Here is a 26,529-nt window from a genome sequence, read left to right as displayed (position 1 = left end):
GGGGCAGGCCTATGCCTTGCAGTGGGCATCTATGGGCAAAAAACCAAAAGTTAATTTGTTAAAATGAAAAATTATTTCAAATTGTCCAAAATAATTAATTAGATGATGTCTTCTATATTCTTTTTAATAAAAATCCCATGAAATTTTACATGGTAAAATGAAAGAGGACTTATGGAACTATATCAAATTTTGTACAAATATATGCTGCATTTATTAAATTATTTTACTAATATCTTTCAAAATCGTTGGTTGCGTTAACTTATTTTGAGCAAAAATATATCTTACTATAAATTGAAATTCTTTTGTCTCTTTGTATTAAAAAAATTTAAACGTTTTATAAATATAAAGTTTAATATGACTGGTCTGTCTGTTACTTTGTTTAAAAAAAATAAAAATATTTCATTAATACTAAGTCCACTAAAATTGGTCTGTCTGGTTATTTTTTGGCGGATGCGATATTAACATGGGACTGATGATGTAACTTTTTATTATGGCAAAACCAACTTGAAAAATCATGAAAATGTTAATGTCTATTGAATAATATGATTACGTTAGCTGTAAATTATTACCTATTATAATATTACCATGTATTTTTCCCGTCTAGTTCTTATCATGGCCAGGGCTTTTTACGTCTATAGTACTTAAATATATTTAATTTTCTACTACACTCAACTTATATTGTATTAAGTTACGCTATTGGCGTGCAATTTGCAAATAAATATATAATAAAATATACAAATATATGTATTTCGCAGACGTAAAAGCTAAGGGAAATGTTTATTTTCTTTTTACATACGTTGATCTATTGTTTACTCAAAAGATTTCTTGAAACTATTTTTAATTCGGAAATTCGAATGTAATAATGTAATGAACTAAGGCATTTTATGTCTGGTCGCGGGAAGTCATTGGGGTAGAGCAAGATCGTTTATTGTGACGATCTCTGGGGGAGAGCCTTGAATTGGGCGTCTGTCGGCTGACATTATGATGATGATTAGTCTGATGCCGTTAAATTAAATATTTATACTTAAACATTGAAGTTATCAAAAGAAGATCATTGTTTCTAAATCTACACTTCTAAAAGCAAACAAAGCACGAAAGACGAAGCCTGAACAAAATAGGAACGTGTCCGTAGGCGGAGCGGACTGCGTCTTCGTGCCAAGCCACGCCCCCGGGCGTATGCGCACATTCATGTTTTAATTTATAATTTATGTGAACGTTTCGTTTGACAGAATGATAATAACTACGACAAACAACATACCTACTGACATATTTCTTATTTAGTTTATAATGTTAGACTATACATGTTTAAAAACGGTTTAAACAAGTCTTTTGAGCAACAAAATTAACATAAAAGCAAAAAAATATTCGCTTATGCATAACTAAAGTCACAAAACCACGAGAAACTTATTAAAACAAAAAAAAATATTTTGAACATTATAATATAACCGTTTTTAAAAATTATTTTAATTTTGATCTGCATTCATGCTATGATATAAAATATTAAGGCCGCCATTAAAAAAAAAAGCGAAAAAAGAGTTAATAAATATACTATAAATATATCTAAGTCAGTCGACAAGCGATCTAATCGTCCTGCGTTGCACTTGCCGGTTTGTGGTCTCCACTCTAGAACCTAAAAGCCCCGGCCATCTATTTTGCGCGATATTGCAGCCTGCCCATTCCTCTTCAATTTACTAATTTTTCTATTGGGTATTAAGGAATTGAGCTCCTGCCACTAAACTCGCCATGAAAAATCTTATGTTTCCAATGCTTTACGGCGCAGAAATGTAGACGGTAAAATATAATAAAACGACTAAAGCGCATTGATGACATGGAATAGTTGTACTAGAAAAAATGTTGTGGAAAATATCACCGTGTTACTCAGGTGTTCTAGCTACGTCCCTCGGCAATTGTTTTCACTCTTCTTTCGCATGAATTTGGCCACGTCATGCGAAAGAAAAACGACGCTGTAGAGAGTCATTATCCAGGGTACAGTGTAGCTCTAGATTCAGAGGTTAATCAGGTTGTGATGGATGAATCAGGTAAGCGCCCTTAAGGAATCACCTTTGATTCAATGCGTGTGAAGTATTTTGGGAAGAGGAAATTGGCGGGAGACTGTAGAAAGACTGTGTATGACCTCACAGGTGCTCAGTCATCTTGGCAGTCGACAAAGAAGAAAAGAAAATAAGAATTGTTAAGAAAATGTAAAAGTAGAAAAAGAAGAAACTTAGGACAAAAATTCTGATTTTATGTAATATTGATAATATAATAACTTGTAAAATACTTTTAAAGTGTAATCGATTTTTGAGTGATAATAAAACTTGGCAATGATATTGTGATATAAGAGCCGGTAGACACAGCATCGGTAGGCTCCGCTATCGAATAGACCAACGACAAAGTTAATGTCCAGGGAGGTCGCTGCAAGCGGGCGGCGCAAGACCGATCATCGTGGCGACGTTTGGACGAGGCTTATTCCTTGCAGTTAATATCTATCCGCTGATATGACGATGATGGCGAATGATACTGTGAAAGTGACAACTTATGAAGTGCAGAAGTACTTTTACAATAGATTAGCTGTAGAAATAAAACGATTATTATTTTTTTAATGTATATTAAGGCACAATATGAGCAATAATTCGTCATACAGTCTCTAATAAATTACAATTAAAACACATCATTACATTAATTTTATTAATCGAATTTAAAAGGAAATATATTTGTGGTAAGATTTTATTTATGAATAAAAGAAATGAAACAATTTTCTTAGACTGTTATTATTATCTACATTTGCAGCTAGATCTAAGGAATCGGACATTAATATGTGTTTGATACATTACCAAAGTGCATTATTAGGATGGGAAGCAGCGTCTTCTGGGTACCATAATACCACATTGAGATCACCAACCCGCCTGCCAATCGCGGCGATTATGGTATATTCCCCCATAGATATCTATAGCGTCTATGGGCTGAAACTGCGACATTACCGCAGACTTTGAACTATATTATTTCATGAAAATACAAAATTATTATTTAACAATGAAACCGAATGTAACTAATCTATTTTATGATATCGAATTCAAATTCAACTTATTCAACATAGGATAACTCTTTTCTACAAGATGCGTCTACTTGTTCTCATAACAAATTCTTCCCAATTGAGAAGAAATGTCGAGAAGAGCTATGCGGAACTATATATTACATTTTATAAATTTTTAAAAAGAATGTAAAATTACATATTAGATTACAATTGAAATAGCAGGGAGGCGAACACGTAATTTCCTATCTACTGTGAAATTATTTGATGTGTAGTACGAAAACTTTCTTTCTATTTTTTCAAAATTTATCAATACGACATTTCTGAATATTGCATGAGATCTTATTGTAAAAGCGTAGATATTGTCAATACAAAGATTTCTTGCAAAAATTGTTTCTGCGTCTAGTTATTACGTTGTGTATTTTCTTTGTGATTGATAAAATTATATAAATTAATAATGTTTCAAAGGAATAATGTGAAAACTTTGGTAAAAATGTCTATATTTTATAAATAATAACTTCTGGCAATATTTAGTTTCATAAAGAGCGTATTGTACATAGAAAAAATTAATGCTATTTAAAACTTTATCTATTAATAACGAGTTCTAACTATATTTACAAATACATTACATATAAAACTGTTCTTAATAACAAACACTTGTAAATATATTGTAAATTATTAATCCCATATAGTTTGCATACGTTTGTTTATGGGACTATTGTGACTTAGATTTTAACAATAATCATTATTAATGTGTTATACTAAAATAAAAACATGTAGTTTTAAGAAAATTACAATATTTTATTATTATAAAGGTTCTTAATTCTTTTCCGTTAGCCGGGCGCAAGCAAAAACGCGTTCACAATTTGCATAAATGAAATACAAGGAGGTTTTGACATCGGTGTAATGAAATATCTGCCAAAATTATTTAATTTGGATTAATAATAAAAGCCATTAAAATGGGTTCGTCTCGGATATAGAACCTAAGTTAGGTTATATTCTCTGAGGCGGACGATGGCCCGAGATGGTCTTGAACTGCCGTAATAGCACTACAAGGGTTTCAGGGATACCGTGATCAACACATATTCTGAAACAGGCTATCCAAAATAGTGCGGCGAGTGGGACTGTGGAAAGAATAAAAAATTACCTGGCGGAATTGCCAGAGTCCTTTAAACCACGCAGAGGAAGAGCATCGAGGAGGTTTTGGTAACTAGGAATCCCACATGATCTTGTCTTCCCCCAGAGGCAGGGTATCTTTGAATGTCTTTTAGCTTATAGCCTTTTGGCTAAGTTGCTTCTGGCTCGGCCTACGGAAAAGCACTGGGTTCTTTATCAACGAAAGCCTATTCGATTTTTTTTCTTCCTTTGTGGTCACGGAGCGCTTTCGTTAACCGCTAAAGCTTGAACTATACATCTTAGTCGTGCCAAGCTGTTCAAGCTACAGGAAAGGGAATCACCTAAAACCAATAAAAAGCACAATACAGATTACGAGTTTCCTCAACCAAAACATTCATAGGTTGCACGTGCGTGAACTATATTCTCCAAAATATTTTATCTCAGTGCTTCAGATGTATTTAATAAATACAAATTAATAAAAAAAATTGTTGTAATAGTGTTATGCATTATAGATTTTTTAACTTTTAATATTAACGCCATTTTTATCTGTAAATTAATGATGAACCAAATTTATTCAAAATAGTACGCTGGGGTAAAATGTATTTGCTATACAAGAACTGGAGGTTGGAATAAATGTTTACAAGATGAAAGGGTGTGAAGGTTAAAATTATAATAATATTTAAATAAAATACATAGCTTACCATTAATGAAAGGTCGCTCACGGTCCATTTTACTCTCCCGGGACTCGCAGTGTGGGCGGATTGACGTCACCGGTTCTACGTAACTTTTACAGCTCTCCGACTCAAGCTATAAATGTCCAAAGTAAAAATTAAAAAAATAAGTATTACACTTAATTATAAAAATGTCTTGTTTTTACTAATTAATTTTAAAAATAAACTGTTTTATTGAATTAGTCGTAATGTTGTAATAGACCAGATTAGCTTTGCTCTGGTTTATCAAGTCTTTGAAATAAGTTATTAAAGATAAATCAAAATAAATTATTTAAATTTTAGGAATTGTGGAGTGCTATATTTTTTACTTAGTTTATTTAATTAAACTATTTGTCCATTTTACCTGTTTTATCAAAAACATTTTACCGCGTAATTATGATCCAAAAATAAATGTTTTTAACAAAACTATCCATCGTTATTTTATTGTGTTTGCCTATAATTAAAACCTATTATAATATCTTAATCTTAATATACGTATTAGATATATTTTTTCTATCGCTTAGGCATTTAAATATGCCATGATTTTGGCATATATAAATTAACATATTATGTTATTTATGCAAATAAAGACACTTAAAAACAAACAATCCCGTAATTTAATAAAATTAGATTTAATACTATATATTATTTGCTAACATTAGGCTATATTGAACTGCAGAGATGCAGTTTAAAACAGCCAATGCAAGCCAAACAATACAGCCTTCTACGAGAGTTATATATGCTATAATATTCTATACCTCTTAATATTATATGGCTGCTGTTATTCCCTGGTATTCTTTAATAAAAAAATCATATAAATAAAATTGTTAGTGCATTTACGGAATCGACGTTGAAGACATTTTTGAAGAAAACTAGTAAGAGTAACGTGTAAGATAATACGATTACACGAGTATAAAACGAAAGAATCTCTGAAAAGAGTCAAGTCCTCACCACTCCGGACCCTCATCAAACGGGCTGTTGATCCCATTTAGCCGCTTGTCAAGTGCCGTTTGTGAATGTAATCCGCGGAAAATCAAATGGAAATTTAAATTCTGGTTCATTTATTCGTCCTTATTTCCAAATCATTGAATAGTGTTCACGAAAATATAAATAAGTTTAATGATAGTACGAAGTTGTACTACAGAAAATGTTACGTAAACAAAAAATAACGTCAATGATTTTATTAATTATATTTTAATTAACATGAGCTTCTGTAAATCGTTAAAATAAAAATGAAAACGCTTGTTAGCATTTTTTATTACGTATTTAAGATCAAACCAACTTTTCTTATAGACAATTTGTTTTTTTTTGGTTATCGTGTGGAAAAATAGGTAACAGCACTGCAGCTAACCTGAGACGTCGCGTAGATCGATCGATACCATTAAATATGTTTATTGGGCGGCCGACGGCAGCGTTTCTTGTTCTATAATCTGATTAGAAAACAAAACAAAAGGTGTATGGATGGCAGTGCGAACGGTAAGGGTTGCCAAGCCGTCACGAGATTCAATAAGCTCGAGGTTGTCCGCTAAAGCATGAAAATAAATATAATATTTTTAATATCGATTTTATATTTTTTATCTCTTATTGCATGACTTAGTGACCAATTGGTCAACTCTAAAAACTTTACTATTGTACATAAATGGCAATCTTAATACGACACTCTAGCTGCCCTTCGCCCGTTTCGCGTGGCCTCGTTCGTTGTGAATGTAATTTAGTAATATCCATTATTGGTAAAAATCATTTCAAAAGAAATTTTGCCAAAATTGTTTATCTATAAAAGCTATAGATTGAAAATATGCATTTTTTATAATGAACGCTCCCTTAACCCGTTTCGGAGTAAAATTTCGCATTTTTCGTTCTGTACTAACCTCTATTTGTCAAAATACATATTTTAAAAAAATTTAAAATTGTTTATAAAGAAAAGAAATCTTGATCGTTATTGCGCTATATGTATAATAATGCAGTAACCTATAACATAAGGCGCATCAGGGCGATATCATGTTTTAATTTGAATTATGTAAACCATAAAATTAATGATAGTTATGTAATTAACAGCGGTATCTATATTTTACCAATTCCACAAAACTGATATTAATATCGATTTAATATTTGTAGAAATCAGAATATAGTTAAACAATGTTAATTAATAATAAATATAACCCATTTTCTTCGTAGGTACATGAACTATTTTATTTTATTGTATTATATTTAACACTATCATTAGTTCATACCTATATTTACAGCATTTTGATTCATATTTAAATTTATGTATTATTCCGAACAGTTAAACGCGTTCCTAAAATATCGGTCCACTCTCATTTGGTAAAAAGCAATTCTGTGTTTTCGCTGAAGAAAATAAACGAACCGAAAAATAAGCATATTCGGTATAAAAATAAATCGAGCCCACGTTTATATTTATTTAAACGACACTGAGGTCGTATTCCATATAGATAATTTAATACAAATTATAAAGCAAAACTGTTTTATTTTACATATCAATAATTACTAATATTATTTTGCTAAGAAATTAATCGTTAATATAAAGATGTATTAATTCTAATAGCTATGATAGAGTCGACATATCTTTATGTTTTGTAACTGATTTAATTTACAAATTTCAAAAAATAGAAAATAAATGTTTTATTTTTCATTTTATAACGTAAATATACGAGATATACCTATTAACTCAAAATAAACACGTTGCAGAAACATTATTTATATTATTTACAAAGTAGGTTAAGATACATTAGTTTTTAAATTAAATAAGAAAATTAAAAAGTAATTGTTATGTATTGAAATTGTAACTATGAAATAAACTTTTTATTAACAAATATCCGTATTTCTAATTTAAGCGTGTGTTTCATACGAATAAAAAATTTATGTTATTTTATGTTTATACAACTAACTGTTACCCACCTGCTTCGCGTGGCTCGCACTGCCTTTAGTATTGGACATAATTTCATTAAATCCGTTCTTGGTAACATGTCATTAAAAGAAATTCTAGTTAAGTTTTATACCTATAAGGGCTATAGTTTGAAACTATGTCTTTATTTAACAAACGCTTACTCAACCATCTACGGTTAGAATGTTGTAAAATCCGCTAACCTCTACTTAGCAGAAGGAATATCCTTACAAAATTCTAAATCTCCAAGTTTTATATTTTCTAAGTTATCATGACGAGGCAGTACATAGGTGGATATTACGAAGATCTACATACGCTGTCAAATAAGAAACAGTACTATAAATATGACTATCATTTGTATACTTTATACGAGATAGACAAATGTAAAGCGACCTAAAAGGTGTTAAGATAATTAATTATTATGTATAATAGTATTTTTTTTATTTAATTGTTATCAGTTGTTTAAAAAAAAAGATACGATATATTTATATATATATACATACATATATACATATATATATATGTATATAATATATAAATATATACATATATATATATACATATATAATAAAAACAAGATAGAAAAATAAACCCCTTACCCTTAAAGCCTACAAAGAGTTAACAAATCCTTCATAGGTGTGAGTGTACGTATTTTAGATTTTCCTATTCTTTGTTTTAAACATAAAATGAAGGTATAATTTTAAATTAATTTTATTTTTGAGAGGTTTTAGTCGATCGATATGTGTGGAACTTGGTTTGTTGACACCTTTACATCGTTGTTAATATTATACATTATAATGTATATACATCAACCATTTTAAAATTTAATTTCAAAAGAGCAACTATTGAGTTTCTGACCGGCTATTATCAGTAGATTAGTATCCTAAGTCGGCAGTTTGTTTCCTTATAATTTTCAAATTGTAAAGTGTAGTTGAATACAGGTATTATAATTTTGGATCAGATAACATATGTGGAAGCGTATTATCAGGGGAAAAAAATAACCAACACTCACTAATGGTAGCTATAGTAGATATAATATTAAAACAACGATTAAAAAGTGGGTATAAATGCCTACTTGAATAAAGATATTTTAAATTTGAATTACATTGTACTCGCGGAAACCCGACGACACCCCTAGCACCTTTGGACGCCAATTAAAATAATTTAATCGGCCGCCCTTCGCAGCGACACCGGGCTTATTTCTGTGTAATTCTATTTCGATGCGTGCGCGCACGTGTAGCGATAAATAATCCGCGGACGTGTATTAATGACGATTTAACCTAGCGACATGCGCGCCTTTCCGCGCCGACTGACGTACGCCGCATCAATGCTTCTATTATTTTGTTTTTATTGATATTGACTATTTATATAACGTTTACATTCATAAGTTAATCCTTTACACGTTTGAAGAGATTCATCGAAATTCTTCGTATATGAATATCGCCCTAGTCTAACCAATATCTGCCATACGCGAAATGTATAACTTTGACATATTCTATAAACACATCGTCAAGTAATTTTTGAAATATTTCTGATTCACATACACTATATATTTTTACATTTAGGCGTATTATATTTGGCGTAAGTTAGGGGCAACGGTCAAAATATCAAAAGGTGTTGGTATGACAACGATGTTACTATGTTATTAATGTAAAGGAAGATTAGTTCTATGTGCATAAGCATTAAAGGGTTGAAAATATAGCTCATTTGTCAACTTTAAAGCTTATATGATCACTCTGAATATTAACTTTTCATTTTTCTATTGAAATGCGACAGAACAATCACTTCTTCAGTGCAAAGTTTGCAGGGACAGATAGTGGACAATAACTTAGTTTAATATATAGCGACTTAAATGGTAAAAAAACTCTTTTTCGTGGTATATTATTGTTACGTTTTTTATTACGTTTAAAATTAAAACGATTGCTTTCTGGATAGGATATATAACACATTAAATGACAACAAACGATGATGATTCGATCGAAAAGATTTATGAAATCTCATGAAGTTAATTTTTTAATTTGATACCTCAAAATTTATAAACTCATTCGTGGTGTCATTTTAAAACGATTGCAACATTCAACATATTTGTTAAAAGGATGAATATGAAAATGTGTTCTAGTCATTAAATTTACGTATATGTTCGCCCAAGTTTTTCATTAATATATAGCAATTTGGTTATGGATGTGAATGCTTTAAATGTTTGACAAACCCTATACGAAACTCAATGTTTTCAGAAACAATAATAACATAATGATAACATAAAAGGATTTTTTAAAAATTTGGATTATCCTGGGGTATTTCAAAAATGACAAATTTTTCTGACAAATGAGCTGTACTTTTAACCCTTTAATGCATGGATGCAAAGACCGCGGCCCGCCGATCGAATACTGAGCCACCAGTATTCCACCGGCGGGCCGCGGTCTGTTCATCCATGCTTTAATGCATATACACATAGAACTAGTCTTCCTTTACTTTAATATATATTATAATTGTCATACCAACACCTTATGATATTTTGATAATTGGCATCTAGCTTACTAGCCAAATATAATACGCTTAAATAAGAAAATATATATTATACGTGCATCCGAAATGTTTCAAATAATACTAGACGATGTGTTTATAGAATATGTCAAAGTTATACATTTTGCATATGGCAGATATTGGTTTGACAAGGACGATATACGTGATGTTGATATACGAAGCGTGTACATGCGCTTGATATCAGATGCAGATCGCAACGGCCCGTGACGGACGCGCGCTCTGAAATAGATGCGCCGTAAATTGCAGCGACGCAGCCGTCCGATGGCACCGCTCAAACACTATATAAAAATATCATTTAAATACACACCTCTAACTCGGATAATACTCACAGATACATACATCGCTTATCTTCAAAAAATAATGGAAATTCATTAACTTTTAGACTTTAACTAAAATAGTTATTGATTATAAACGTCGCATTGAAATAAATCATGTTACGTTGTTTATTGTACAATTAATTCTATACTAATTAGTTGTTATTTATTTATTTATGTCAAATAGGTACGTCAACAGTAATAAATGGTATAAATTTATATTAATGTAATTAAACAAAGTATAAAATTAAATATGTTTTCTTAATGCAGACATTCATAGCTCTGGTCATAATTATTCTAACTTACATGTAAACGTTAATAACTAAATAAAACAAATAATATTAAAGGGTCTCTAAATAATACTAAAACAAGACACGAACAAACTTTTGTACGATTAATTAATAATAGCCAAGATTTTACATTTACGTTATAGTTATTATAGTAAAAAAGGAAAGTAAAGTAAATGATTTATGTATCCTTTAAAATACCTCTAGAAGCTATCTTCAGAAAAAAAAATTATAATCTACTAGGTTGAACATTTTGCATTTGATCTGTTAAGACTTTAAAGGAGTAAACCACACAGAACAAGTTTCGCATTTTATTGTACAAATTCTATTTTTATACGTTGTAAGTTCATATTCCCATTATTTTTTTTTAAATGTCTCGTTTATTGTAAAAGCACCAAACCGGAATGATGGTCCATAATGGAACACTAGCGCCACTCCCGGTTCGTCTCTCAAAAGGATTTTATCGTTATTGATCCCTTTCAGTACCTAGGCTTTAGTTAGCACTTTCTAATATTAGATTAGTCTTTCGAATTCAGACTGCGACTGTACATTAAATTGAATAACTCGTTGCTAACTAATTGTAAATTGTTTGCCGTTTTAATGCATTTTATGACAAAAGTTTCTGTCGTAAATTACGTAGGCTATTTTTAAATACGAATTTCGAAATAGGTTATAGTTTTTTAAAGCGCGAAATTTTTAATATTTAAAATTTTTGGAACAAAATTATTATAGCGCCAAAATTAAACTGGAAAAATAGTACAAAATCCTTAAGCTTTTTATTTAAATTAGGATACATAGCACTGTTAGCACTTATTTTTTAATTACTGCTTATTTAATGGATAAATTAATATAAATTTACGTCAAGATCAAAAGTTTTGATTATACAGAGCCTTAAAGGGATGAATGTTTAGCTCATTTGCCCGCAAAAAACTTTAGAGCTTTTACACCTATTTTAAATTTTCCTGTATGACGTCATCACTCTAAAATGTAACTATAGTTAATTTTTTCTATTGGAATGCGACGGGTGAGAAATTTCTAGCAGTAAAAACTCTGCAGAGACAGTTAGAAACAATATTAATTTTAATATCTAGTAAATCTAATTTGAACACGCTTTTACTTACTATTACATTATACTTTCTGAAACCATAGACTTTTTGACATGGTGAATACATTAATTGGTTTATACATTCACTCCTTCAAACTTCTACATTGTGTTTTTTAATTTTTACATGTGAATGGAAATTTGAAGAAGAATCTACGATCATTTTCATCAAATTCTATAACAGTCTTAGCATAAATGTAATATTGAAAGATTCTTACAACAGCAGCGGCGCGCAACGCTGCTTGCAACCTCTCTATGTGCTGAATGGCAGCACGAAGGATCTCCAATTTTGGCAATCGCCCACTGCCAGCACGGGCACGTATTCGTAACTCCTCGAAAGCGGCATTTACCTGTAAATTTAGTACCGTGCTAAAGTACAATAAAATCACTTACATGAGTAGTGATAGTCGTCTAAAGCATAAGGGTAGGTACGTAAGTTACGGGGTTACTTTTTTGCGTAGATATGAAAACCAACATGACTTGAAACAAAAAATCCTCAATGGTCTTATGAAATCCATCAATCAGTCTGCACAATAACGCTGGACTTATGTGGTGGTTTACTGATTGCACCTGTAAAAAATTGAATTTAATAATTTTATACAATTTAAAAATCGGATATTTCTCTAAAAATAATTATAATTTTATAAAGCGTTGTACTACCAACCACAACCAATTAATCTAACTGTAAATGATAACGTGATTTAAGATTTAACTTAGGTACATTCACACTATGTAAAAAGTTACGGTTTTGCAGGGCGTAAACAATAGCACAGCAACGTTAGCCCAGGGGTAAAAATTGACACTTGCGATCGTACATCGTGAGTTCGAATCTCGAAATATAATCTTTTATAATTAACACTTGTGCGTTAATATTAAATTTTAATATAGTAAATAAATATTCTTTAACTTTAAAACTTTCTTAGTTCCCTTATCATTTATTTTAATGCCCAGACTTGATGGCCGTTGGAGCCTTAAAATTCCGAACATTCCGTCCAATCACAAGGTGGAAAATCGACTTTCCTAAGGACGTCGATGGACTCATGATGCAGGCCGCTTTCAACTTGTCCTATTAGAATCTATGGGGGTGGCCACAGTACAGCAGTGGACGCTCTGTGGCTGAAATGCTGGTAAAGAATTGAAATGCGTCGATAGGTTTTTATTAAGGTCGGTTAACTGTAACATAAAATAGTGTTTTTCCTGGACATCAGAAAAGTTTCTTAGTTTCACGAATTATTATACTTGTTATTTATTAGTATATTTTAAAGTTCCCAAAGAGCAGCTATAAACGTTTCTTTCTTCGAAGATAATCGTTTGGTTTACACGTTTACCCGCATAACTTTTGATCTAAATATTTAATGGCCGCCGAGCTGTACTTCCCTGTCTCATTGGAGCATAACTCTTTCGTCAAAGTATGTAGAGTTGTCCACTAAACGAGAATTTACATACAAATAACATCGCGGCCGTCTCTAGCGCTGTAAAGCAATAATGTAAAATTAGCCAGACTTATTAGCGACGGCTCATTTGAAACAAGCGCCCCGATTTGTGTGGTTGTAGCGAACATCAAATAAAAAATATTATTACGTAAATAAAATGTGAGAGCCTCTTGGCCTAAAACAACTTTTAATTATTTTTATATCTTTTCAGTCGCTGTTTACACGTTTTTGTGTACTAAATAAGGTTAGCAACACCCGTTAACTTTGATTAGAATATTGTTCACGAGAGATACTTATAAGAGACTTTTATATTACCAAAATACTTTATTAATAAATTAATTTGACCAGAATATTAAACAAGAATAGTGATGATCACATGGAGGGCGCCTTAATATAAATAAGTAAATTAAAAAAAAAAAATAGTATGAAATGCAGTGATATGAGGTGCAACTATCCGGAGGTATAAATTCAATAAAATAAACGTACTCCAAAATACATTGAATTCCAATAGTTTTTTTTTTAAATAAAGAATTTTTTAAGCCTTAGTCTGTATTAACATTATAAGCTTCAACTGGTAATTATTTATTAATCATTGAGAGAGAAAACGTAATCGTTAATTTTGATACGTATAAATTTCGAATTAAAAAGAATAATGAAATCCTTTGTGATTGAAATTGTGTCATTAAAAGAAAATATAATTTAAATTTCGAACCCCTAAATATGTTAGTTTTTATTCGAGTTGTAGGACGCAGAAATTTTGACACAACTGATATCTTAATCTTTATGTATTTATTGGACATATTTATTTATTGTGACATAAAGCGCTGATATGAATGAAGTCATTGCTATAAATTATTGAAGTAACTAGCAATCGTAACTTATTAATTCTTTTTTTGACGATTAAAAAAATGTTTATTTAAAAATTGATATGTAATCGATTCTAACTTTTGGAAATAAGGGTCATGAAAAATTTATTTTTTAGTGTCACGAAAGATTTTTATGAATTAGGAAAACTAGCGTTGCCCGTGACGCTATACAAGTTGCGTGACAGATTTATACGCGGCAATCATAATATTTAACGCTACTAACAAAACGGTACAAGCATACGAAAATAAAAATAAATTGTAGCGCTCTTTGAGGGACGCGATAAATTTATTTTTATGTGAAATTAAGATGTCCGTCGTATATTCATATGTTTATTGAAGGCGCGTCGGCTATTTATAACATAAAGGACGAAACAAACTTGCTACGTTTCACATAATAAGTGATTAAAAAAATTTTAAATTCAGATCATTATTATACATATACAAACAAATTGAAATTGTTAAATATAGATTAAAAATTTTAAGAAATGTGTGTGTATTAAAACATTCAATTTACGCGGAAAGTTTTTTACATTAAAGGGCTGCTGAATTTTAAAACATAAAGAAGGCTTAAAATTAAGTAGAATATAAAAAATGAAGTGTACATAGCACCACTTAGTTTAAGTAAAATTAATTTACAGAGTGTATTATACATTATAATATAGAAAATGATTATAGAGATATTTGATAATCTCTGTAATATATATTATTGAATGCTTTTATAATGACACCGAAGTCGTTAGCTATTAAAACTGTTTATGTTTTATGACGAACGTTGACACAAATATTAAACATCGTAAAGTTAAAATTATGCGAGTTTTGCAATTTTATTAACCTTACAGATTATAAATTTAAACAAACTTTCGTGCATAAGTTAATTGTCAATTATTTTATAAACCTAAAAAAAAAAACTCGGTCGTTAGAACTGGCCACCACCTTTCATAGCTAAAAAACTAAGATTGTCGTACATGTTATTATGGTCATTGACAATAATAATTTTAACTTAATTGTTATATCATTTCTAATATTGTTAGATTTGTTTATAAATACGTAATACATTGCTGATTAATTGAAACATTCCATCCTCCTATGATCTAAATATTTTTCAATGCGAACAAATATACGAGTATTATTGAGTTTCTCAGATTTCCATTCTGACTTTTTTGTTCTTTAGAATCATTATCAATTTCATCTAGTAGATTCTGATTAGGATATTATAATTTAAAAAAAAACACAGTTTTCAGTAAGTTTCTTCCTTATATTTTCTTGATTTACAATTCGAAAAACTAAGGCAGTACTTTTATTAAATACCTAAAATTAATATTCAAAAAAATCTATAGTTTATTAACACCCTTATATTATAGTAAAGGACGTATCAAAGAAGATTTGTACGTCCAAATTTATTACTGATATTCTTATAATACAACAGGCACATATTTCATACAATCTTTTTGATTTAGTAGAAACTGAGCGACGACATGTTTTTGTCTTTTCAGTTAGATTACGAATAGAATAATGTACTTACTCTCTTTTTCGTTTGATAGTTGCCCAATTGAAAGAAAAAAACAATATTTTACTAGGAAAGCAAATGTATGATTACTTAAAAATCTTTAAAAAGTAATATTAAATACAACATTGTACGGTATATTTCGGAATCTAAACCTATTAATAAAACCGAACATTGCTATTAATAAAACAGGTATTACTGGAAATTTTATTTCCATATATAAAATCTGAGACTTTAGTATAAGAAATGATTATTCAACATTTAATCTACCAAATTCACAAAGAACTTCGGAAAACTTGATTTTTTTGAGGATCATTAGGTAATCGGTGATCAATTCATTTATCAACTCATTTATCTGGATAAATAAATTTCTTTATGTAATCTATGATTTAACAATTGATTTATTTAAATTCGAAATTAAATTTTCGGTATATTTTAACATAGGAATATAAAATAACGGATTTAAGGATAGAAGGGTGTTAACCCGCGATTAATTTCGTTTTAAACGAGTAAAGTTACTTAAAACCTCGTCGCATGCGCAAGTAATTTGCTTTGACAGATTCGTCCCTCGGGACTAAAAACGGGCACTTTAGAGGCAATTAAGGGTGTGGTAACCTGTCAAAGTGGCACTCAGTGTCTAATAGCTCGCGTCTATTATTAAGCGATCCGTTGAAAATACAGACGGCAGGAAACTGGCTACATCGCATTCAAATAACAAGAACATATAAAGCTCTGCGGCAATGTTGCCCGCTTTTAATTTAGTACTCGTCTTTGTCGTTACAATCCAAAGGCGAAGTCTTATTTTTATAATTTTAATTGTAGAGAAATACACTTAATTTTCACTACAAAGGTTGATTTTAAATTGGTGTAAAAGCTTTAAACTTATCTGCCGACAAATAATCTATACTATCACCCCGTCAAAAAAGTAACTACTCTGAAATATGTAACATTAATTAATTTTGCTGATAAGTAGTCTGTAGGGATAATAGTAATCAATAATTCTAATTTTGAATGCGCTTTTTTTGCTTTAAAGTAATTATTTTATTTATGATTTTCGAAATTATTTATTTTTTGACAGGATATACGAAACATTAATTAACATTAAATGAGCTATACTCCTTTAAGGCTTTTATACCTATAGCTAATAATAATATATATAATATTTTAATCACACACGAAAAATATTTTATATATTAGGGAAAATACACATTCAAAGACAATCTTTCACAAAGCTAAAGATTCTAATATTTTTTGTGTTAAACCTGTTATTTTGCGTCGATAGTTTTATTAAAATTTGATCCTATACCGGTTTATTTTTTCGAAGAATCTTCGAAGGTTTATCGTTATAAAAATTTTTGTAAACAAAAGCAAGATGCACTTATGTGCTGCCGATATCGAAGTGTATCGCTACGATATTAGTATTTAATAGTCGGCTACAGATTAAAAATCGTAACTAATGTGCAAATCACCCATATATTATTCCTGTATAATTCTTTATTAATTACCTTTGAAGGTCAACAAATGTGTCAAAAATTGATTGATTTTAATAATTAACATTTAAAAAATATATACTCTTAGTGATAATATAACATAGTATTTCGCAATTTAGCTGTAATTCCGAATTAAATATATAGAATACATTGAATATACTATATACAACAATGACGTTATACACAATTATTCTTGATTGAAATCTATCATTCGTCATCACATCATAAAAGTATGTCTACCTAAATAAATAATAAGATTGTAAAGTAAATAATTGTAATAATTTCTAGCTATATTTATTATTTAGAAATTTGTGTAAATAAAACATAATGAAAAATTAAGTAATTATATAATTATATACACTTAAAGTTTTATTTTGAGTCACTTTAAGCTTGCTAGTAATATGACGAAGAAAAACTGCCTGCTATAAAATGTTCACCGAACGAAATAGAACTTCTGAGTATTTTTCAATGGTATTCAGATTGCAGAAAGATGATTTGGGCAGACATGATAACTATAATAGAGAGAACCAAACAGAGTTTAGCCGTAAATCTACAGTGTCGTATCATTTTTTTTAAAAGACAGATCCTTTTAAATATGTTTACTATATAGATCTATTAAGAATTCGCAAATGATTTGTGAGTCTTAATGGGCAATAAATAAAGGTTTATTGTACTTGTACATATTGATGCAACAATTTCAGCTTACAAAAATATTGATTTTATTCTATACATTAACAAACCAATCATTGCTGAATCAGCTGACTTCATAAGTATGTAAGAAGAATTATCCAATGCTGTAGTACTATTGTAGATTCACGATATAGGACAAACAATAACTTTTAACTATAAAACTATCTACCACGTAAATTACAGAAATTATATTTTTTGTAAATCTATGAAATCTCATGTAAACATTTGGGTTTACAAGAGTTTTGTAAATATTTAGAAGAAGATTTTGAAAGATGGCTTTCTTGCATGTACGTTTTGTAGGCCAAAAACTCGACGAAGACAAAATACATATTGCTATTGGCAAGTACGCGCTAAGTACAGTAGTAAATGAAATTAATACATTATAATTCAAAGTGGATAGACCCCTCGTTAGGTGGACCGCTGACAAAGTGAAGGTTGCGGGAATTCGCTAGATGCGGGCAACGCAAGACCTGTCATTATAGCGATCTTTGGGAGAGGCCTTGCGGTGGTTGATTATCGGCTGAATAAAAAAAAAACCAAAAAGAATTGAAAGCAAAATAGGTCGCACAATAAAAATATAAAAATCTTTTCACTAACACCAATACGTGAAAATAAATAGCAGTATTCACACGTATGCAAATTTATTATTTGTTTACCTAAATTGAAGTAGAAACGTAGTGTAAAAACATATAGATTATATCTATTAAACATTATTGTAATGTATTTAACATTAAAACACCATTGAAACTCGGCTTCCATTATTTGCGCCGTAACTTTAGAACGACTTTAGCGATTTTTTTTAATATTTTTAAGAATTTTATATTATTTTACGTAAGGTTTTTTATGAAAAAAAAGGATATTGCACAGAATTATAAAAATCTGAAAATATCGTGATTATTCAAAGTGTGCGTTTGAAAGTTTGCTTTAAACTTCAGAGGTTTAACAGTTCGTCTGCTACCAATTTATATTGACGTTTAACTGCTATATCAGTATTTATCGATCACATAGATAATTTATTATTTTACATTTTATTTATAAATAAAACGATCACACTGAAATATGTCATGTTGTTATTTTTTCTTTCGGTAATAAAACTGAGCTATTGTTTGCTTTGTTCCAATATAATTTTATATAATCTATATTAAACTTGTGTCTACACACATGAAAGAACATAATAAATTTTGTTGACCTAAAGCTATCTAAGTTCATTGCAAGAAGTGTTACATATCAGAAAAATAAAATAAGGTGTTATATTGACTATTATAAGACAATTATTTAAAGATTAACTGACGAAAAATTAAAAAAAGACATAAGGAGTCATCAAAACTGACAAAATGTATTTATATTATTTTTAAAGCTTCTAGCATTAGCAAAGGTTTACACTAATTTCGAATTATATTACTTGCATTAGGAAAACGTAAATTTAACCGAAATTTGTTTAAAAAAATATGCAATGGTAATAAAGATACCATCAAATTATTTTTCTATTAATAAAAATGGAAAAAAACGAATTTAGTATGAGTTGCGGAAGCTGAGGCAGTCTTTTATTATCGAAAAAGATGTCGTTGACGACATCTCCATGAAAGCAATAAAACCTATCACGAATTAAATGTTTAAAATTCTCGCCGCAGAACAGTCGAATGATCCCGGATACGTCCCGGCGTGTCTCCAAATCCCATAATCTCGAAAACGTGATTCTGGGACAGTATGATTTTATTTATACCAGCAAGGGATTACTGTTAGATTTAATAATATATTTATAGATTATGATTTGGAACTGAAACTTTTAAAATAAATTAACTTCGACAAGAACGTATATAATGTCACTGTAATGAAACTATGAAATCTTGGTTATAATTAATTAAAAATAGGTTGCTCGTGTCTTGTTTATCTTTATTTAGGGAGGCCTTTAATATTGTTTTTCTGTTTTATTAATTTATTAATGTTTAGATAGAAGCTAGAATAATTATGGCCTGAGCTTTATACGTCTACAATATGCAAATATAACACTTTTTAAAACAATACATATATATTATAATGTAATTTATTGTTGTTATTTTTGGGGTATTAGCAACAAGCTAAACAATATGATTACTAAACTAATGCGTCTTAAGTTACAAGGAGACGAACTTTAACGCGATGTTTCACATGATATAGTAAAATTTGTTGCGTCATGCAAACAAATTGGTAATAGTATCCTACAGCATATTATTACTATTATTGTATTAGTGCTATGACTATTTGTATGTATATGATGACTATTGTATAACAAAAAAAGATTAAGTTAAAGTGAATGACGTTTAATAAGTCTTAAACGTGTGTATTTACATATTTAAAAAATATTTGTGATATGAACACAACACAACTATATTTTTCAAGCTAGGTGAAAGTAAATAAATTATATTTTAATAAATAATAATAAGACTAGTTAGTATATACTCACCGTGTAATTTTTTTTATTTATTGATGAGTATTCATTTTATTAAATTACAAAAACGTACTATCGTCCTATAATAAAAAAATTAAACATAAAAGTTTTAAGCAAAGTATTTAATATTAGTCATTAAAAGCTAATGAAATTTAAGTTCAGTACAATTCCTAAGGAATAATCAATAAGGTATATCTTATAACTCCAGCCCAAGGATGTCCACTGTTGGATACAGATCTCCCGCGATCTGCATCCAGTGTCTTCCGACCACCTCAACAAGAGCGTCCGTCCAGCTTCTGAGTGGACGTCCTATGCTTGCTAGGTCTTGGTTTCGACTCCATAACTTTAAGACCCTAGCCTGCCTACTCCCACTTCAAGTTGCCAATCCGTTGGGCAATGTTGGCTTTTAGTTTGTCTATTATATTGGGTAATTATCGAATACATTTTGTCATGGACATATCCTATTTACATTATTTGTTGGCATGTCACCGAAAAGAGATAGAGCACCAGAGAGATCACTTAGCCTAGCTTACTTTGAACTTTTTGAGCATCCTTCAGAATTTCGGTACGAAGCGTTACAGGATTAGAAAGACCACATGCGTGTAGGTAGTTTTTGGGGATGTTCCCTGATGTACTTTCAGCATTCCCTTTCGAGCATGCACCAGAGGGTCGGATGTAGGCACAATCGGTTGCAATTATAGGATTATGTAGTAATTTATTAAAGCTAATATATTGTACACTAAGAGTAATAAGATGATGGAAGGAAGGCGATGAAAGCAAGAAGGAATGAAAGAACAAAATGAAAGATATTGTGATGGAAATAAGGTAAGAATAAAAGAAATTGAGAAGTATGACAATAAGAGAAGAATAAAGATGAAAAATGTGAAAAACTTATTTGTAAACAAAGACCCTAACCTCAATTAATTAGGGGTACAAGAGGCCTCTAATAGCAGGGGCCACAAAAAAAAATATTGTACGAAGATTATTGTTTTTAATATGCCCTTTGACCTCGGGCATAAAAAACATACGCAGGTTTTATAAAAAAAAACTATGGATATTTTTATAGCACTAAGCGCTAATTTCATGTAGTCGACATAGCCCTATCGGATTGAAAAGTTGAAGTGGCAGTAAGCAGGCGACATAGTGCGCAGAACAGATGCCATAGTGATAATTAGCGAACTCATTTAATTTTATAGTTTACGTCATTTAAACAAGCCAAATTACTCTGTAGGTTGTCTTTGAATATAAGAAAAAAAAACATTATAGTTGAAAAAATGTCCGCGCTGGGAGAAAAATTATTAGGCGGCAGGAAATTAGCAACGCTTTTTTAAATAATAAACAATCTGTCTGTTACGTGGCTATAACAAAAATATTTGCCTAAGAAATCGTTTAATTATCTTTTACTGCATGAAATCCGTCGAAACCAATTAGTATAATTCATTAGTGAAATTGATTGTTTTAATAAACGTTTAATGAAAATTTATTTAACTAAGCATTGAAAAAATGTATATTAAACTTTCTGAGTCCACTCAATAACACCGAATAAACGGATTGAGAAAGCAAATACTCCATTTTTTAACAAGAATAAAAAAACTGAACAATGTGTATTTGTTCCTAACTGCTCTTATATTTCTCGCCTCAATGACTTTACATTCATTTGCAGACTTCAAGTCACGTTGTACATTTTTTAAAGAAATGAAACATGAAAAAGCATTTAAAATGTCACCCTGTACTCTTGAAACGGAATAAATTTTATAATTTTATAGCAATTTTGATTACTTACTGTAGACGCCTGTAGGCGTCAAAATAAACAATATATATATGTTTATTATTAACAAATAAAATGTCATTCTACTCAAGAAATTATAAGACAAAATCCTGCCCAGCACCGATCTTACTTTATATATAGGCTGCTCCATGTTATCAAAAATAAAAAAATGCAGTTATTAAATAAATTGCAATTGAAAAAAAAAGCGGACAGTCTTCGTTTTAACTTATACGTTTTGGATATAATATTAATGTGATTAACAAAACTAGCTTAATCTAATTAATACAAGCTTTTAGCGGAGAATGATTAGGTAGGCCGTAATCCATCAAACGGAACGGACTCAGTATAGATTGGAATATATCTTGGGATATGGGAGTTTCCTTAGTGTTTACCTTCATCATTTGTGGGTATTGGCTGTTATATAACTCACACGACTTGTCTCTGCCGGGAATCATAATTTCAGCCGCAGGATGTCTACTGTTTGATATAGGCAATAAAATAATTGTGATATGTTAACTTACTTCACAATTATTATCATGTATTTGAAGTGAATACAACCTAAATTTCTTCTTTAGCAACGGCACTAAATTGAATTCTCTATTGTTTATATATTATAATAAATACTATTTCTGTTTAGTTTAATATTTTGTAACTGAAGCCACGGTCTCATGGTATAAAAAAGTCAAAATCATTTCGTATTGAGTTTGATAAGTGGAGCAAATTGTAAGCGAATTTGAAACAAAATTTGTTGCTCTCCTTGGAGATTCTAATGTGGGATTTTGAAGCATCCATGACTCGTGTAAGGGAAGAGCGAATATAATATGTTAAAATAGTTATATTTCATAAGTAATATTATGGTATAATTTATGTCCTTTGTCGTACAAGGGTGTGTAAAGTATTACGTTTTTCATACGTGCAAAGCGTCGTTAACACCAATAAATTAAAAAGCTTCTAAAAGGTTTTCCATGACGACATTACTATACACGATAATATATTTTGAAGAACCAAGCGTAATGAAACTTTATTTCAGCAACATTGCCTCTAATTAAGGTATCATTATAAAACATAAATTTTATGTACGTAGACGTGGAACACAGGTCATATTACTATCGTACCCTTATTGATGTAGGGACAGTTGTAAGTTTTTTATCCATTTATTTTAATCTATGTTCATCATCGTCATAACCATTTCAACCGCAGGACGTCCACTGCTAAATATAGGGTCAGCACAAAGATTTCCAAATAACTGTTTGGAAGATAATTTAAATATAGTAGTATTAATTTTCATGATAATAGTGTCATTTTTTTAATTATAATTACAATGTAACTATTAAAAATTTTAGTAAGACCTTAATCAAACTTTTTTTAATTAATTTAATCAAACTATTTGCACTCCAATATTTATCATCCAGTAATGATAGGTTATGAATAGTAATAGCTTGGTGATTAGAAACTATGATTGGTGATTGATGCGGGTTCGATTTACGATTAATTTTATAACATCACCGCTGTTGATAAACGGTGAAGAAAACATCGTGATTAAACTGATTATATCTTATGAGAACTTTAAACGTGAAAAATATGTGACCACAACTGACACCGCTAAATAAAATGCAACCCTTTCTCTTGGAGAAGGCTTGTGTCCTAGCAGAAGTGACATTTTAAGCTTAAAAACAAACCACGCAGACGCAACATGAGCGCAATGTCGCTTGGTTGCGGAAACCAGCCCCCTGAGACAACTATACAACGATGCATGCAACCTTTTTTATTAATAAACAACGATTTTAAAAACATTTGATTGATTTTTTAATAATACTTGCGTAATGCAAAATATTTATATTACCAAAATTATATTGAATATCTTTGTATGTAAATTTTTTTTAAATAATCATATTTAGTCGGTGTGCGCATATGATTAACGTATTTCATCAGTCAACTCTATGAAATTGTAGAATGGTACGAAGTGCATATGACTTCTGTCATTCAATTTTTATTTACCAATATATCCAGATTCTGTAGGATTAAGATTTGCACAAAATCTTTCTGGTATTGTAAGCTACTTGTACACGATCTTCTACGAGAAAGCTGTATATTCGGCCAAAAAATTCTTTTTTTAATTTTAAGGGATTTTTTTTGCTACCGATTGTTATTCAATCCAACGTATATGTATCTACCGTGGGCTTCAATTTATTCACAGGTTGAATTTTTTGTAAATTGCATTTTTAAGTACTAAATGCAGCTTAAGATCTTTGTTACCACCATATTGTTATGTACAGGTCACAGTTTAAATCAGCTGAACTTTCATTCGTATCAATTGAATTTGTAACATCTGATGTCAATGGTCGTCATTGACGTACTTGCTATCAACATAATTACAAAATTTCAAATCTTTGTTGAAGTACGTGACTTAATTTTAATTTTTATGAAATATTTATTGATAATTTTATTTAATCACCGCTATCTATTATAAAATCATGCGTTGTTTTGTAAAGTACTTCAAAACAAACGACTGATAACATAATAGCGTGTAAAGTCGACTAAAAATGACAAGGATGTGTTGAATTTGCTGACGTATATAAATTTGGGAGGATTAGTTAAGAGTACCACCTACTTTTCTAAGTCTTCGCCGTTCCCGCAATGTGGCAGCCTTCCGGCGGTCAACTGCAGCGGTCTTCCGCTTACAGGCCTTGCATGCCCATGCCAAGCACCTTCTGCTCGGACCAAGTACGTGCTGTATATGATTCTCCTCATCCATTGCGTTTCCCTCGGAGGAGAGCTTATCAGAATTTTTACCTTCGTTATTCACCCCTTGACAGCATTTCTCATTGGAATTAAGATCAAGAACGTGGTCTTTGTCTTCAACGGATTTATGATATTCAAAATTAAAGTTCTCATAGATGGCACTGTAACTCATCGTTATGAATTTTTGACACTTGATTCGCGCTTGTGACTATTTTTTTTTTAATTTCGGGCGGCGCGCGCCGCGACTCCTACGACACTGAATTCAGCCGAGGGGTGAATCTCGACTCGAGATTTACAAAATATGTCCGCTATTAATAAACTGTCTAGCTGTGTGCCGTCTTAGATCGTTGAGAGATGCCAATTTATTAGTGTTTGGATTGAAATTGATGCCGGCAATATTTTTCGGTTGAATTTGTAACGATGAAAGCGCCGGAATGGTTTTTAAATTTTATGCTCTCCGATTTCTGGTAAAGGATCAATTTATATCAGCTTTTTTTTATAAACTGCTAATACTTTTTTACATTTTGGCTAATATAATAACATTATCATGTATATGAACAATGTAGTCATTATACAAATCCTATTATTGCCTTTTTGACAAACATAACGTACCATATTAACTCACATTTCTTTTATCTTTTTAAATTAAACAAATCAGGGAAAAAAATTTGCTACAATTTTAATAAAAAATGAAGCTTTTTATGCTTGCGTAAATGTTGTGTTAAGTATTAAAATGTCTTAATTGCGAATTTAAAAATAGGTCATTAAGATAAATAAATTGAATAAATATTTTAATCTGTTTTTGTATTGATAGATTATTTATATTAAATAGACATTTTATTCAAAGGATTGAAAGAAAATTTATAGAGATCGTGTTTCCTCAAGATCCCGTGCATTGAAAGATTGGAAAACTTTATCATCTCGAAAAATTAACCAAGTTTGTACAATATCTCCAGATTTAGGGACAAATTATTAGTATTTGCTTAATTTTACTATTTAAGCAATAAACTTTTAATCTGTGTATTTATTTATGACACTATATTTCTCTTCATTGTACTATACAATTGTTAAATATATTTTATAAAAAAAAGGATACTATCGTGGATCCTGCAGGGCAGAGCAAAATTAAGGAGAATTATTTCTTAAATCTCAAAATATCATGTATATGTGTTATATATACATAAAAAAAATATGTAAATATTCCACACACACATATATATATATTTGTTTAGTATATATATCAGTATATGTATACTATACATCGTTAATACATTTTTTTTTAAATATTTTACAGTAGGGTGTCAAAGTTAGCTATATATAAATAGGTAGTAACATAATCAATTTATGTACTATTTAATAAATTATTAAGTTAGTTTTTAAGTTTTCGGCTCTAACAATCTACACTATGAAACAGATTCTCTTTGGCTCAAATATTTATAATATATAAATAATCCGTCTAATTCTATCTATAATTTGTAATTTATCAGAGCCAAGAAATAATCGATATAAATATTTATACTGTTATATTTTTACGTGCATTAAGTGTAAAGAATGAAATATGCGAAATTTTATAAATTAGTACTACATATTATCTTACTATCT

At 30.1% G+C, this 26,529-nt stretch overlaps 1 protein-coding gene across 1 annotated transcript; it reads right to left on the bottom strand.

The window, feature by feature from the left end:
• Positions 1 to 4,395: 4,395 nt before the first annotated feature.
• nau (nautilus) lies at positions 4,396 to 25,139 on the bottom strand. Its single transcript, XM_068766151.1, has 4 exons — positions 24,797 to 25,139; positions 12,225 to 12,356; positions 4,849 to 4,954; positions 4,396 to 4,488 (listed from the first exon to the last, which is right to left on the bottom strand). Exons 1-4 carry the CDS (start codon positions 25,097 to 25,099, stop codon positions 4,403 to 4,405), a joined length of 627 nt encoding a protein of 208 aa, XP_068622252.1. The 5' UTR covers positions 25,100 to 25,139; the 3' UTR covers positions 4,396 to 4,402.
• Positions 25,140 to 26,529: the final 1,390 nt, after the last annotated feature.

Source organism: Battus philenor, unplaced genomic scaffold (genome assembly GCF_028537555.1).
Source record: "Battus philenor isolate CCGP_79_NKW_IND1 unplaced genomic scaffold, ilBatPhil1.0.hap1 SCAF_20, whole genome shotgun sequence".
Classification (NCBI taxonomy): domain Eukaryota; kingdom Metazoa; phylum Arthropoda; class Insecta; order Lepidoptera; family Papilionidae; genus Battus; species Battus philenor.
The sequence above is the reverse complement of the archived record's forward strand: the minus strand, read 5'-3'. Positions and strand labels throughout refer to the sequence as shown.